Consider the following 15,754-nt stretch of genomic DNA (forward strand, 5'->3'; position numbering starts at 1 on the left):
AGAAAAAAGACTATGCTTTGAATTTTATATAGATACATGTACACACAATTCTATGTACATTGACAAAGTTTATACGGTATGGTTGAAGGAATTTTCACTTATTAATTACGTGGCAACTCATAAAATTATTCACTACTTATTATTTAAATAAGTCACATGATTCATTAAATAGGTTATATAATAAAGAACATGTGAATGGTTTTATCAAGGTACGTGGTTTTATCAAGCCATACCTTGTAATTATATGGTTGTCTAACCTAATTTATTTACATAAATGATTTCAATCCATCTGGCTGATTGAATTGCCCATATAGGTTCTTCTCAAAAAAGAATTACTCATATAGGTTTTACTTCAGAAAAGACAAAGTGGGTACAAAAAAATTGCTTGAAATTAGGGAAACAACACTTTGTATAGTAAAGGCCTTAATGATTGTTAGCTAAAGAAAGGCCATTGTCATGAACCTTTCTCTGTATATGTATGCTTCTTTATACAAAACTTTTTTCATACATATACAGAGCCACTTGAATTCTCACCAATCAATTGGCCATGGATTGGTTTAACAAAGCTCATGATAATCTGCGATAAGCATGTCTAACCGGTAAAAAAATTAGGTCTGGCAACCACATTGACAGGCATGGCTTGTTGGGAATCCTACGTAGCCCACCATTGTTAAAGTTTGATTGCTACCTACTTTAAAGCACTTAAATGTGTAGCACAAAAAGAACACTATCATATATAGGCTATATATATAGCTGCATAATTGGAGGTGGGTCTCCACCTTTAGGGATAGGGCTAAAATTACGTGTAAACCCATAATTTTTCATACAACCGTTGGTGAAATTGCTCTAGTATCAACTTGACAATAGGGATTTTTTTTTTTTTTTTTTGTTTATAATTATATTTGAGTTTTTGAAAAGAATAATATTAAGAATACGACATATTTCTAACTTTTTTTTCACAAATTGTTAAGGTGATAAATTGTAATTAATGAGAACATGACTCACAATTATACCATCAGATTTTCACTTATTACAATTTGTTATATCTACAAATTGAGAAAAAAGTTCGGAAAATTAATTGTGATAAAACATTTTAAGAGACAATCTTGTACTTATGTTTTTTTGGATAGTAGGAGAGAGAGAAGAGAAGTTAAAACCACATATTTTAATTATCGCAAAGTATGTCATTACTAGTGACTATCACTTAAAACCCAATTGGGTACATAGATTTACTATTTGAAAAAGAAGAGAAAATAGAATAAAAGAAAGATAGAGAGAAGTCATTAGAGAATGATCACTCACTTCTTTGTTTGGATATTTTGATAAATAAAAAGAGAAAAGAAATGAGAATAGACAAAGTTCCCCCCCCCCCTTATTTAGTTGATCATAGACAAACGACGAGTGTTAGTCTTATATAATATATAAGGGTAATTATTTATACTCCTAAAATATAATAAATGTGTACTCCACTCTCTCACATAACTATGTGTCCTACTAATTAAATTTTTGGTGAGACTCACAATTCATGTGAGAATGAGGAATATGCATTTATGATTCTCCCGGAGTATTAAATAATTTTCTAATATATAAAAGTAAAAATTGAGAGAAAATTCAATCAACCTTCTCTTTTTAGTTCCAAAACATATCTCTCATATATATGTCACTTTTTTGACATAAAGAAGATGAAAATGCTGTTCTCTGTCTTTTCTCTCTCTTACACATACACTAATTTTATAATGGCTTGAGATAGATGTGAGAGAGTGAGGAAAGGGTACTTAAAGGGTAGAGTAGGTCGCATTTGGTGAAGAGCAAAGAGAAGTTGGCGTAAAGAGCTTTGCATTCTTTGATAAAGAGAATACAAAGGTACGCTAATTTCTTCAATCAACATTTCAAAATCTAGATGACTTACTCTGTATTCTTTCTTAATTTTTCCACATTCTATGTATTCAATGTTGGACAACTCATTGGATATACTTTATAGTTTATTTCGTATTTCTCAAACACACACAAATACAAACACACACGTACGTGTAGATATTCCACATAATGAATCGCACGTTTGTACACTCCCCATGCATTAGATAGTTGCATAACATGAACACATGACCTTCTAATGGAAAAAGGTTCTGGTATTGTGTATGAGTGACTCGATGGTACTTATGTATATCAGTATATATACATTAATGTAAATTGTTAATGTCGTTTATATCAGTATATATACATTAAAACAGTCTCATACTCACAATTGTTTTTGAGAGATATGAAGTTTAACATGTGAATTTTTTGGATATCACATGTGTATTGTGGATAAGTTTTAATTGTCTTGAAATTTTACCCGCAAGTCTCTCTGAATCAAGTTATTGTGAATGAGCAAATCTAATTAAATCTAGATAATACGAATCATAATGCATTAAAAACACAAAGACAAACTGGCTGCATGTCACAGGAATAGGAATGTGCTCAGGAAAAAGAAGAAAAGGAATAGGAATATAATATATAGTTCAATTTTTCAAAGCCCTTCGGGATCAACTGGGGATGGTTCTTTCTGGGTCCTAAATCTTAAAGTCACTTTGTCGGGCGTGGTCAGTGCTGACAACGTTTGCCCACTGAAATTTGTACGGCTTCCCCTGGTTAGGTAAGCTGTCTATTTGAGTTGACCATCTTGGGTCCATGTACTTTTGATTCAATGCCCTAATCTTATTTATTGGGAACAATTTTCTAGAACCTAGCTCTTTCTCTCTCTCTTAACTACAAAACTAATAATTTAAGAAAATGTTAACAGTTGTGCCAAGTATATACCCTAGGGTATCGATCTGTGAGAAAATCTAGGATATACGAGAAACTTGACACCAAGCTTTGATTTTCAAGGAAAACATTTAACCATAAATTCTAGAAACTCTTTTCTTTTTCTTTTTTTCTTTTTTAGTTTTTTAAGTATTTCTTTAAAACTTTGAATCAGAAATTAATTACTGTTTGCAACAGGGAGGCTCATAAAGGGATAAATCGCTGACTTAAAAAGTTTTTTTAAAGTGCAGGTACCCAGACTTGAACTGGAGAACTTCCTGTCAACCCCAAGACAGCTACTTTAAGACCTAGTACCCAACCACTCGACGGACCCCACTAGGTTAACTCTTTTCATCACCATATATGATACTATATCTCTCCTAACTTCTTATTGTTTTTTACATTTGGTTTAGTTGGACCCAATCCATTTCTACCAGACCATTGTTTGTAAGAATAATGCAATACATTTATATTGTGTGATATTGCAATAGAAAAAAATTCCCCAAACCTATTATAATGTTTTTCTTTATATTTCACGAATTATAATACGTTATATTCCTAAACAATATGCATAGACCTCAAAAATATTCTTTTAACTGTGATATGATATGCATGGCACCTAACATCTTCAATAATTTTTTAGCTTTTTGAATCCATTTTCTTTTATATATATATTTCCCTATTCTAGTCATTCAAGTCAAATTCTACTTGGTATTGGCCTCTCACTTTTGCTTTCCCTTTCTCCCAAATTGACTTTTTTTTCATCTTTTCCAGGGTATGTTTGGTTGTGTTTTTAGAAAATAGTTTTTAAACATATGTTATTTTCAAGAATATATAGCTAAATTACAAGGTTTAAATTTTTATTTTTAAAAAAAATAGAAAATTGTTTTCAAAGAGCATAACCAAAAAAACCTAATCTTCAAATTCAATATCTCCACTGTTGATAGTGATTCAATAGTTTGACATCATTATTATATTTGTCATTTGCTCTATAACATTCCTAAAAAAATGTCTCACTTTTTTTTGTATCACTCTTGAATGGTAAGAAAGGTATCAATATTTGTATTTTTCTCTTTAATTCTTATCGATATATATACAAAACATTACTAGTTTACGTTGTACTATTCTGATTTAGTTACTATTTTCGATGACCAAACTACCTAGCTGCCTAATGAATTTGCCTAATCATATTAACAAAATTGGTAACCCCGCTCAGTTTCAATCAATCAAAGTCATGACTAAATAATCATGAAAATAGACTCCTAAAAACATAGGAAAGACAATTGCGAAAGCTTTACATTTGTTGGTGTATGACTTTTTCTATAAAATCAAAACTTATATGCATCTTTCCTTCAAGATCCAGTTACACGCACTTCACTGAAACTGACCAGTCTCTTCAACCTTTTTTTTTTTTTTGCATAAAGATCATTGTACATCATGATCTCCAAATTTAATTCACTAGCATGGCAACCTGAAGGCATATGGCCAAATCTCTTTCAAATATTTAGACTGTATCATTTCAATTGTACAAAAATAATAATTTCATTGTAGTTAGAAATAAATATTTTATATGTTTACGACCTTATGGTAAGAACATAATCTGTCTTACAGTTTGAATCTAATACTCTTGATCATTCAAATTTTTCAACAAATGTCGGTTTTTAAAACCTTCCTTTTATCTTTCTCTCAAATTGAGCTTTCATTTTCTTCCCTCATATATCACAAATTTTAATATAAGTCTCCCAAATTATTGTCTTTTCTCCTATTGATTTGACCTACCAACACTTTTCGCCAAAAAAATATGCCTTTTAATGTTCTTCAATCTTCAACAAATTTTTTACTCTAACTGAAAATCCTTAATGACAAGAAAGGGTGTTAAATTGTTTTGCCTCTCTGATTTGTATATGACAATCCATCTTTCCTTTTTCCTCTCCTCCAATATCACAATTAAACTTTCATTGTTCGGAGAAAAAAAAAGTCACAAATCTATATACAATAAAAACAGTGTAACGTGGAACCCACCATTTTATTTGATGTTGTAAAGTTTTTCACTCTTCCTCTCAAAAAAAATAAAGTTTCTCACTCACATTCATTTCAATATAGATAGATCTGGTGTTTAGAGCAAGGTTTGTTCCTTAAATTTTGTTAGGATTTATGTGAAATTAAGAGTGAAAAAGAAATAAAGAACATAAGTAGAACTAACATTTTATCAACATGATTCAACTTAAAAGTCTAAGTAAAGTCTACAACCAAAAAAAAAAAAAAAAAATCCATAAACGACTATTTTTAATATATAGAATTGTGCATTATAAATCCATAGAAAATTTTATATATAAAGACTAACCCTAGACTCTTTTTTCATTTTTTAATTGTACCTTATAAATCCATACAAAATTTACATATAAACTAACCCTAGATTAGGTATAGAGTATAGACAGAGCTTACGTTGTGTTAGGTGGATTGAGAATAAGAGGAGGTTGTCTTTGTCATTGTATAAGAAATACTACAAAATATCACAGGTGTCTTAAGTTTGTTAAATATAACAAGAAGCTTCTTCTTCTTTTTTTACTGAAAAATGAGTGATTGTAAGTATGTAAATTAAAAAATTTTGGTGCCGTGTACAAGTATTTCTCCGCAAATCAAATAAGAAATAGGAAAGATGTCTAACTATTACTATTTATTTCAAGTTGATACAATCCAGGTTTTAAGGCGAGCATTGTGGAGGGTTATTTTGTTTCAAAAACTGTCAAATTAATGTCAATAGCTACTCCCTCCTATGGTCTAATTCCTTTTCCTAAAGGGAATTTTTTATTATAAATTATTTTGATGTATGTAAATACAACTTGATTTAAAAATATATATATATATATATAATCAAATAGTTAAATACATGACTCACGCACCCATATATTGACCCAAATGAAAAAAGAAAAGAAAAAAAAATGTGAGGAACAAATTTTGTTCTATACTTCTAATAGTTAAGTGAAAAAGAAGAAGATGAGTGTATTTTTTTTTTTTTTTTTAAATTCATTTGATGTTGTAAACCATATATAAGTTTAAATTTTCAGTCCAATATTCCAGTATACTGGACATAGTACGATGTAAACACATAATGTCCACGTAGTGTTGGAACTATAGTGAAACACTTTATTCAAGCCAAACCCATAAAATGTACAGAAGCTCAATAACCGGTGGAAAAATGGTAATCCACGATATTCTAACCACTTATGGTATTTATCATAGCCAACTAACTGTGATATTTTTCCTCTAAAAAAAAAACTAACTAACTATGTTATTCTAACACAACTTATGGCTTTATCCTCACTTATTTATGAAATGAGCAGATTAATGGTGAGCTTTAGAATTAAAATTTGGAAGAGTCGAGACTTTAAAATTGTGGGTTTTTTCTATATTTTTCTACACATTGCACAAGTGTTTGTTAGTTCAATAAATAAATGAAACCCTTTCCTTCTTATCCTCACAATTTTTCAATTTTGACTTTCTTACGTTTTTCCTTAAAACTTTTTTTTGTGACTCTCCATGATCTCAATTTCTCATAGTACTCTTTAATAGCAAGAAAGGGTGTTATGAAGTAATTTATCGTCTCTTCAACTTTTATTAGTTGCATTATAAGACTTTTTTTCTTCTTCTTTATTTTACTAAAAGTCCTAATTTATTTAATAAAATATTATCCAATCTTCTTTAATTATTTGAAACCAATTTGTTAGAGTATAGCTTTAATTACTCTAATTATTTAGAAATCTTATCCGATTGCTTATGAATGCTCTTTCTGAAAGTGAAATATGTGATGCATACATGGTTTTATTAATTGACTGATTGCTCCATGTATTGTACACACAAGGACACGGTAGGACAATATGAGTGATGTGCATGAAAACTCAAAAGTATATCACATTTAACCAAAAAATAATAAAACTGGCAGAATAACCCCTAGTCCCCTACTACCAATAACCACACAAAAAAACAAAAACAAAAACAAAACAAAGAAAGAAAAAAACTCTATATATAGAGCATATCCGATAAAATTCTTTGTTGAAAGAGACTAGTACAACAACCTACAGAAAAATAATTTTTAATTTATAAGATTAATTAATTAAGGCCTTCAATTGTTTCCACCCAGAAAATCACGTTCATGCAAAATCATACCAAGCTCATGTTGAATAGTTAAATAAGGAAAAAAAAAGACTTATATAACAATTCAACAAAGACTTAAAAGTACTATGGGAGATTCAAAGAAAGGTACTATCTGTAGGACTTCATGACTTACCAAGAAAATTAGGCCCTTAACACGTTGTAAAGGGTACAATTAAGCATCTTTGAGTCTTTGACGTATTGGGTGGGATCTTAGGGTCAAGGAATCAATTAAATATATGAAAGTAATTACAAAAAAGAGGTAGGAATCTCCAAGTCAAAAGAAGAGGGCGGATCTTTATATCAATTCACATTACAAATAATAATAATAATAATAATAAAATCAAGTTTATAGTGTTAAAATTTTGCCTCCCATTCCCATCCCATTTGGTAGGACCAAAAAGACAAGATAGGGTGTCTCACTAAGTTTGACTGTTTATGTAATAATTGATACTCCTATTTCTTTCTAGTTGAATGAATTCTAGCTTTTATATATATATATAATTATTGAGGGTTTCAACTGTAAATGTCTCCGTCGAAATCCATATAATTAACATCAAGAGATGTTAACCGGCTGAGATACAATTTTTGGCAAGTTATTCTACTCCGTGCACATGATGTACTCCAATGTCTTGCTAAGTTAGTATTGGTTTGGTAATTTACTTTTGGTGGCTTATTTTATTAAGTGACGTTTAGGAAATAAAGGAAATTATAAATATGGTCATTTTCAATATATTTGATCTCCTAAGTAGGACTTGTAAATGTTAGTGATTTTTTTGCCTCAAATCCAACATCCTCTAGTGTTGATTAATTTTGGGTGAGATCGACTTTTAATTAAGCCTTAATCATATGATCATTATAGCGTTTTGATAGAGTCATTTTCTCCTATATTCTACTCTCCACTATTTATCTCATTTTGTTCCAAATACAAATATCTATCAAAATTTGGAATAAATATGCCTACTTTATATATATCCCCCTTTGTTCCAAACACAAATATCTTTCAAAATTTGGAACCAATATGCCTACTTTATACATGGTTATAATAATAATATTTCGTTTTTTCTTTTTTATTTCTGAAAAATACACATACTTTTATTTAAGAGATTTGAACCCAAGTTTTCTTACATACTGCTATTGAGTCAATAGACTCTTGGCCAATATGCATATATGCTCATTTAGTAGATAGTCCTTTCAAGATAATGAGGAAATTAGTCGTACGTGATTGATTGCTACATGAGAAAAGGAAAACAAATTACTAAGCTACATAAATATGATCATTTTCAATATATTTGATCTCCTAAGTAGGATCGGTAAATGTTGGCGGTCTACTTTGCCTCAAGCATCAAATCCAACATCGACTGGTGTTATTTTGGGTGAGATTGACTTTTACCTAAGGCTTAATCATATGATCATTATAGTGCTTTGACAGAGTCATTTTCTCCTATATTCTACCTTCCACTATCTATCTCCTTTTGTTCCAAACGCAAATATCTTTCAAAATTTGGAACCAATATGCCTCCTTTATATGCGGTAATAATAATAATTCATTTTTTTCTTTTTTATTTCTAAAAATACATGTATTTTTATTGATGAGATTTGAGCCCTAGTTCTCTTACATACTACTATTTAGTCACAAACCTCTTGTCCAATGCAATATACTTGCTAATTTAGTAGATATATAGTCTTTTCAAGATGATGAAGAAATTAGTCGTGTTTGGTTGCTAAGAAAACATGAGAAAAGGATAACAAACCTACAAATGTTACTTACAAACCTAAACGCATGCATATCAAAGAACTTTCATGTGAGTTTCCATTCTCAAAATGGTTAGAACTTGATGAATTGATGTCCATATTCTTCAGAACCATATATTATATTCAATGGAATTATTAAAGACATGCCGTAGAAGCTCAAAAAAGGAAATTAAAACGAAGCTTCTTCACATCTCTAGGTTCACTACGTGTGAAAAATCCAAAAAGAGTCGGTGATGTTTCCATTTTTATTTTATATATCCACCCTTTCATGCAAATTTTATATTGAACCCCGCCTGCATGGGGTCCATAAATTTGTTCATAGTTTAACATTTCTTTGTGGTTAAACTGAGGAAGAGACGGGTCGAATATTTGTAACAAGAAGGATTCACCTACACATGGACAGAGTGGGTCTTTCTCCAAAAGATTAATATTCTTATTTGTTTGTATATGAATTATAGAGACTCTTGTTTGTGAAATCATCCAAGGATATATGGAACTGAGGGAGGTATATATATATATACAGTCCTGTAGTCTTTGTCAGTCACAGTTTTCTCACACGTAAATTCATTGTTAGTTTGAACAAAAAAGAAGTTGAATTCGAGGAATTAAAATCTTTGTTCACCTATATGCATACAAAAGTGTTCTATACTGAGGGAGGGTTCTACTACTTTAGTAATAAGAAATTAAGAATCTCTTAGACAAAAAAGGGTTACTTTTGGAATTACGATATTACTTGATTAAAGGACTGAGGGAGGGTTTATCTATTACTTAATTTCAAGAAATGGGGTTTAAATTCACTCCAACTTCATGGTACGTAAATTGTGGCTTTCATTTCACATGCCTATTGATAATATCTAAGGCCATCCTTTGTTTTTGGATATCTGCAATCCTGGCTATCATAGCTGCATTGTGATATTCTGGGCAAACAAGGTTGGGATTACTACTTCTTTGAGCTTGTTGCTTGATGATTAAGTTTACATTTCAATTAATGACCATCCTTGTTAAGGCCTGCACTATCCTTGGAATGGGATCATTTGGTTTTTACAAACATTACAGTGCACATGGTCGTGTCTTTTGCAATCAATTAACAGGTTTAATTTATGTTGCACCCTGCAGATTATATAGCTGAGTGAGTGGGAAGTGAATTATCAGAGTGGCATTGTGTATGCTGGGGAACTGAAACCGCTGCTTCTCACTGAAACAACAACTTGGAGTTATTATACATTGTTTGGCATTTGAGATCATGGCTGAGAGTGAAAATTCGTGTGCAGTACCGGCAGAGAAAAATTGGAAGAAGTTGCCTGTCTTTGTATTCTTTAAAGATGCAAGGTATAGTTTCAATGTGGTTTTGCATTGGAAACTAGGTTTTAAGTTTGGAAGTATATGCATGCTATTTGGATGTCTAAGATGCTTCTATTCAATTTTTTATTTTTCGGGTATTGGATGTCTAAGTTGAGAAATTATTTCTAGACAATATATTCATAGCTAAGGATTCAATACCTTTTTATCTTGTTCACTCTTTTATTTATAGGCAGCATTTACCTCATCCATTTAAGGTTGATAGTTCCTGTCATGTTAATTATTATGTCTTTTTATGCATGTTAGAGAAACCTCTACCTATAATGTTTCTATGAACTAATGCTTAGTTCCAAAATGTGATTCCAGAAGCATTTTTAAGATGGATATACTTGGCTGGGAGATTCTAGGCATTGCATTCCCTGCTGCCCTTGCTGTAGCTGCTGATCCCATTGCTTCTCTGATTGATACAGCATTCATTGGTCATATTGGTATGTTTCATGTAAAATATTCTATCTATTTTTAGAGTATGTAGCTTCTTTACAAGCATTATTGTCTTTTTTTTTTTTTTTTCATTATTATATCTGCATGGTGATAAACAAAACATACCAATAAAGTTGTACAGCATTTGACAACTTTAGTCTCATTTTTCAGTGGTCACTGTATAATTTGAAAGAAGTTTTCCGTATAATTCATGAACTTACTCAATGGCATTGTTCTCTTTGAAAGTGTTACAATCAACTGCCTCTAAATAATATACAAAAGCTCTGCATTCAAGGCAGACCAACATCATTGAATTCTGTAGTGGCCAAATTGACAGTATGTTTTATAGTGACTGATATGATTTCTCTACCTAGGTAATGAGCAGGACTTTAGACCAATGTTCTTAATTTGAGCCAAAATTGGCATCGATATCCTAAACTGGTGCATGATGGTTAAGGTCATGGGTTCATCCTTTATAACTAATTAAATATTTGTGTGAATGAAAGATAAAAATAAAAAATGAACTTGTTGACAACAGAGCCACAGCAACACTCCTGGCCAGCAAATTGTATAGATTAAAGATTTGAAAAGATGGTCCAGACCCATCATCTGCATTATATTCCTGGCCCCAGCGGGGGAAGTTTCCAATAAGTTTGAATTAATTATCATAAATCAATAAGTGAAAAAATTTAATTTTGAAGTTTTTTCTTTTCTGTACAGGACCTGTGGAACTGGCTGCTGCAGGAGTTTCTATTGCTTTGTTCAATCAAGCTTCAAGGATTACCATATTCCCGCTGGTTAGTATCACTACTTCTTTTGTAGCTGAGGAAGATACTGTTGCTGGAAGAGCCAGCATCAAAGCAGCAGAAAAGGGCTCTAATGATGATGATGATGAAGATGTGCTTGAGGACATGGAGAAAGGTGAAGCTGGAAAAAAGGCTAAGAACTTGGAAAAGAGTTCATCGAAAAACAGTGAAAATGAAGTTGCAGAAACAAATAAGAACATGGAAAAGGTTGAGGGTATGGAAGATGGTGGGGAAACTGAATATGCCACAGCTGAAACCAGTGCAGGGAAAGAGTGCATGCAGGAAAACACACTTGAGGATATGGAAAATGATGCAGACGCAAAGACTAATGCAAAAGACTCAAAGCTAGAAACTGGTACTCACGCTTTCTCTCTCTCTGTATGCATATAAGTTTTTGTTTATGTCTGTCTGATATTCAAATGGTGAAAGTAGGGCATCACTTATAATTAAGTTCAGGTTATCATGTCAATAGTGTGTGCTGTGGGAAGATGAAGACAGAAAATCTTTGATATACTCATTTTGACATGTCAAATTCTTGGTGATTTACTAATTATCAGATTTCATTAAAACTATTGGTGGCAAAAAAAATAAGACCAAAATCAAAAGGGAGAAGAGGCATATTGCTTCAGCATCAACAGCTCTACTTTTTGGCGTAATTCTTGGCCTCATTCAAGCTGTAGTCCTTGTATTTGCAGCCAAACCACTCTTGAGTGTGATGGGTGTAAAAGATGTAAGTGTCTTCATTCTGAGTACTAACCATAATAGCATACAATTTTAGCTCTTGTTTATTGAATATGTAGACAAATGCACCCCTCATTCTTTGTTCTTGCATTTTTTCCTCTCTCTCTCTCTCTCCCCCTCTCAATAGAGTTCTCCCATGCTAATCCCAGCACTTAAGTACTTGAAATTACGATCACTCGGTGCTCCTGCAGTTCTTCTATCCTTGGCCATGCAAGGGATCTTTCGAGGGTTTAAGGATACAAAGACTCCTCTATATGTCATTGGTATGTTGAGTTTATAATCTATGCTCATCCTACTTTATTTGAAGCATGTTCATTATAGTACTTTAGTTTTAAATTTGGTAATATTTTTAGTTATGAAATGAAACACTCTGCAGATACATGAGATATAATATATTAGCATTTGGACAAGAATTGGAGAACCTCCTTATGATGGCCTACTCTTTCAACAACTTTAAGATAAAGAAAATATGTAGAAAAAGGGCTTATTTTCTAAACACATATTAGAATATGGATCTAAATCAATACTTCTACTACAGATTTTATGCTACCTTAAGACAACTTGATGTTGTGCCTATGGATTGAATGCAATAAAGGAGTATTAGACCAAAACTATTTGTTAATTGACTGAATAAAATCATAGTTAGACTACTACTTTGTTTGGATTTAAAACTTTTTTAGTAAGCTTATTTTCATGGACAAATCCCCTAACTCTTTTTCATTTGGTCTAAATATAGTTTTGGGATATACAACAAACATCATTATGGACCCGATATTCATCTTTGTCATGAAATTAGGCATCAGAGGTGCAGCAATTGCACATGTTCTTTCTCAGTAAGTAATAGTTACCGTTAAGCACTACAAATATGTTTTACAAAGTTCAGTTATTGACAGATTTATTTCTTGAGATGTTTCGAGGCATCGTCACTGGTATTTCCCTGATAATTGATTAAATTCTGATGGTCCTTTTAGGTACTTGATTTGTGCAATCCTCTTGTCGATATTAATGAGAAAAGTCTATCTCCTACCTCCAAGTCTTAAGAATTTGCAGTTTAGTCGGTTCCTTAAAAATGGTAAGGGGCTTTGCAATTAGACTTTAAGAGTTTGCCATTTAATGACATATGAAATTTTGAATTAAGTTATCATGAAGATTTTGGTACACTCACTCAAACACATGTTTTCAGTTTTTAAACAACATTACACGTATTTCCACACATTTTTTCACCCACACATATTTCCACACATGTTTTCAAACACATGTTTTCAGTTTTTAAATGCATGTACCAAACACTTCTTTGCAATTGGTTTTTGTTTAACTTTGGTTTATATGCATGGACACAGGTGGTCTGCTATTATTAAGAGTTGTAGCTGTCACATTCTGTGTAACCTTGGCAGCTTCATTGGCTGCACGGCTAGGTGCAACACCCATGGCTGCATTCCAGACTTGTTTACAGGTCTGGTTGACATCATCACTTCTCTCAGATGGCTTGGCTGTTGCTGGACAGGTAAAGGACATTTTTTTCTTGTCTATTTAATAACTAATCAAGTAAACATATATTGAAATTTCCTATTCTAACTTCTTTATTGGAAATACATATAGTGATCAATCATAACCATGCCTTGCTTTCTTTTTTCTTTCTTTTGTAGGCAATTCTAGCTTGTGCTTTTGCTGAGAAAGACCTTAAGAAGGCAACAGCTACTGCAACTCGGGTATTACAGGTACTTCTTCTGTTTACCTGTCAATATTCATCTTCAATAATTTTGTGTATCGTGATACACTACTACTTATCTTAAACGACTAAACTGCTAGAAAATGATGAATTTAGTGATTACCAAGGTTATTATGGCCAGAACTCATCAAGATAACAATAATGAAATTGTTTCATTTCTTAATTTCCATAGTGAGTGCTTAATTTATGCAACACTTTGTTCTGCAGATGAGTTTTGTTCTTGGGGTGGGGCTTGCTCTTGTTGTTGGAATTGGTCTGTACTTTGGAGCTGGGATCTTTTCAAGAGATGTCAATGTTCTGCACCTTATAAAAATAGGACTCCCGGTACTTTCATCTACAAGATAAAAAACAACATTGCTTTATTATTTATTTAGTTTCTCTCTCTATTAACACAAATTTCCCTCTTCCAATCCAACAGTTTGTCGCTGCTACACAACCGATAAATTCATTAGCTTTTGTCTTTGATGGAGTGAACTTTGGAGCATCTGATTTTGCATATTCAGCATACTCATTGGTAAGTTTACACATAGACCCTTTGATAAAATGTTATATATTCTCTCCCATTCTCTCACTGATAAAATGTTCCTTGTCAAATTTCCTTTTTCAGCTTCTTGTGGCTGTAGCAAGCATTGCATCCTTATTTGTTCTATACAGAAGCAACGGATTTGTAGGAATCTGGATTGCTCTAACCATTTATATGTTTTTGCGTGCATTTGTTGGTATTTGGAGGTAATTTCTTTATATCTATCTTTATCTTGATGAATTTTTTGGAGGTAATTTTCACTGTTAGTATTATTAAGTTACAATTTCACTTTTTTTGTGGTTTCAACTCAGAATTTACTTGCTGGGACTTTTTTTTTTTTTTTTTTTTAACAACAATAGAGAGGGAGGATTCAAACTCTATTTCCCCTAGTAAAGAAAAAACAAACAATGCAATTGAACTACAAGGCTCTTATTAAGTAAACAAATACAGGATCCTCAAAATAACATCGCTTAACACTCTAAATTGACTGAAATAACCACATCATGTATTATAAGGTGCCACTCCTCTTAAGAATCCCTATAGGAAATATCTTACATCGTAAGAAACGAGATGAATATAAGTTTAATGTTTACACGCCTTCATCCACTCAAAATATATATATATATATATATATATTTGGAAGAAACAAATGCACAACGATATCTATGTTGTATTGCTCTATTAATTGTTAATCTACAAGTTTCCAAAGTATCTATGATATAGAACTTTCATACTTTGATGTTGATTGTAATAGACTTGCCTCTGTATTTGCAGGATGGGCACTGGAACAGGACCTTGGCGCTTTCTCAGGAACCCATCATGGAAGTAGGCGATTGCAAGCTCCACGAATTTTTATAGTCGAGCTACATATATATTTATGTCAATGTTTTTTTATTTTTCTTTTATTCTGCTCATGTTATGTAATTTATTCCCAGTCAGAATTATTTCTTGCTTTTTTTTTTCTCTTCTTCTTTGTATCATCCTTGGACCTACTTGTAATGTTATTAAAATCTTATAATATTGGTAAAATATTTTTTTGGCTTCTCATCATGAGTAATATAGATTATATTCGTCATTTAACATATCTAAGTTTTTTTTTTTCTTTTTTGGGGGTGGGGGGGTGGGGTTGGAGGGGGAGAGAGGTTGAAGGGAACTCTCTTTAATCTACATATTAACCAGCCTTTCACCTAAGTGATGCATGTTGGAAGAAGGAATTTTCATATTTCAAAATAGAAAGTAATTATTCAAGGGTTGTTGGTATTCTCAATAACTAGCTATGTGTATTTAGAATTCTCTCTTACCAAGTGTAAATGTCATTGTTGACAATCTCTTTGAACTTTGTATCAAAAGATTCAAAACAAAAGGCAAAAGGTTTTTTACTTTGTACATGAGCAGTAGCTCTGCATCAAATAAAATAGAGGCTAGCATTTATTACTGTTATGTGATTGTGTGTGATAATTGATTGATAAACGGAAGCATAAAAGA

At 31.8% G+C, this 15,754-nt stretch overlaps 1 protein-coding gene across 2 annotated transcripts; it reads left to right on the forward strand.

Moving 5' to 3' along the window:
- The first annotated feature begins 1,784 nt into the window (after positions 1–1,784).
- On the forward strand, positions 1,785–15,314 carry LOC112038768 (protein DETOXIFICATION 42). Of its 2 annotated transcripts, XM_024071609.2 has the most exons (15): positions 1,785–1,863; positions 3,036–3,124; positions 9,808–10,020; positions 10,357–10,478; positions 11,191–11,631; positions 11,834–12,006; positions 12,145–12,280; positions 12,754–12,850; positions 12,989–13,089; positions 13,358–13,521; positions 13,664–13,735; positions 13,954–14,070; positions 14,165–14,260; positions 14,354–14,475; positions 15,044–15,314. In XM_024071609.2, exons 3-15 carry the CDS (start codon positions 9,935–9,937, stop codon positions 15,096–15,098), a joined length of 1,782 nt encoding a protein of 593 aa, XP_023927377.1. In that variant the 5' UTR covers positions 1,785–1,863; positions 3,036–3,124; positions 9,808–9,934; the 3' UTR covers positions 15,099–15,314. The 2 variants fall into 2 exon arrangements, with proteins under 2 accessions (XP_023927377.1, XP_023927378.1); XM_024071610.2 differs by lacking the exons at positions 1,785–1,863; positions 3,036–3,124 and adding an exon at positions 9,484–9,621.
- The last annotated feature ends 440 nt before the right edge of the window (positions 15,315–15,754 follow it).

The sequence above is a fragment of the Quercus suber genome, unplaced genomic scaffold (assembly GCF_002906115.3).
Source record: "Quercus suber isolate HL8 unplaced genomic scaffold, Cork oak 2.0 scaffold_371, whole genome shotgun sequence".
Lineage (NCBI taxonomy): Eukaryota > Viridiplantae > Streptophyta > Magnoliopsida > Fagales > Fagaceae > Quercus > Quercus suber.

Coding starts and splice junctions, on each gene's coding strand:
- LOC112038768 (XM_024071609.2), top strand. CDS start 9,935: ATGGCTGAGAGTGAAAATTCGTGTGCAGTACCGGCAGAGAAAAATTGG. Junction 10,479..11,190: donor AGCATTCATTGGTCATATTG/GTATGTTTCATG, acceptor TTTTCTGTACAG/GACCTGTGGAACTGGCTGCT. Junction 12,007..12,144: donor GTGTGATGGGTGTAAAAGAT/GTAAGTGTCTTC, acceptor CCCTCTCAATAG/AGTTCTCCCATGCTAATCCC.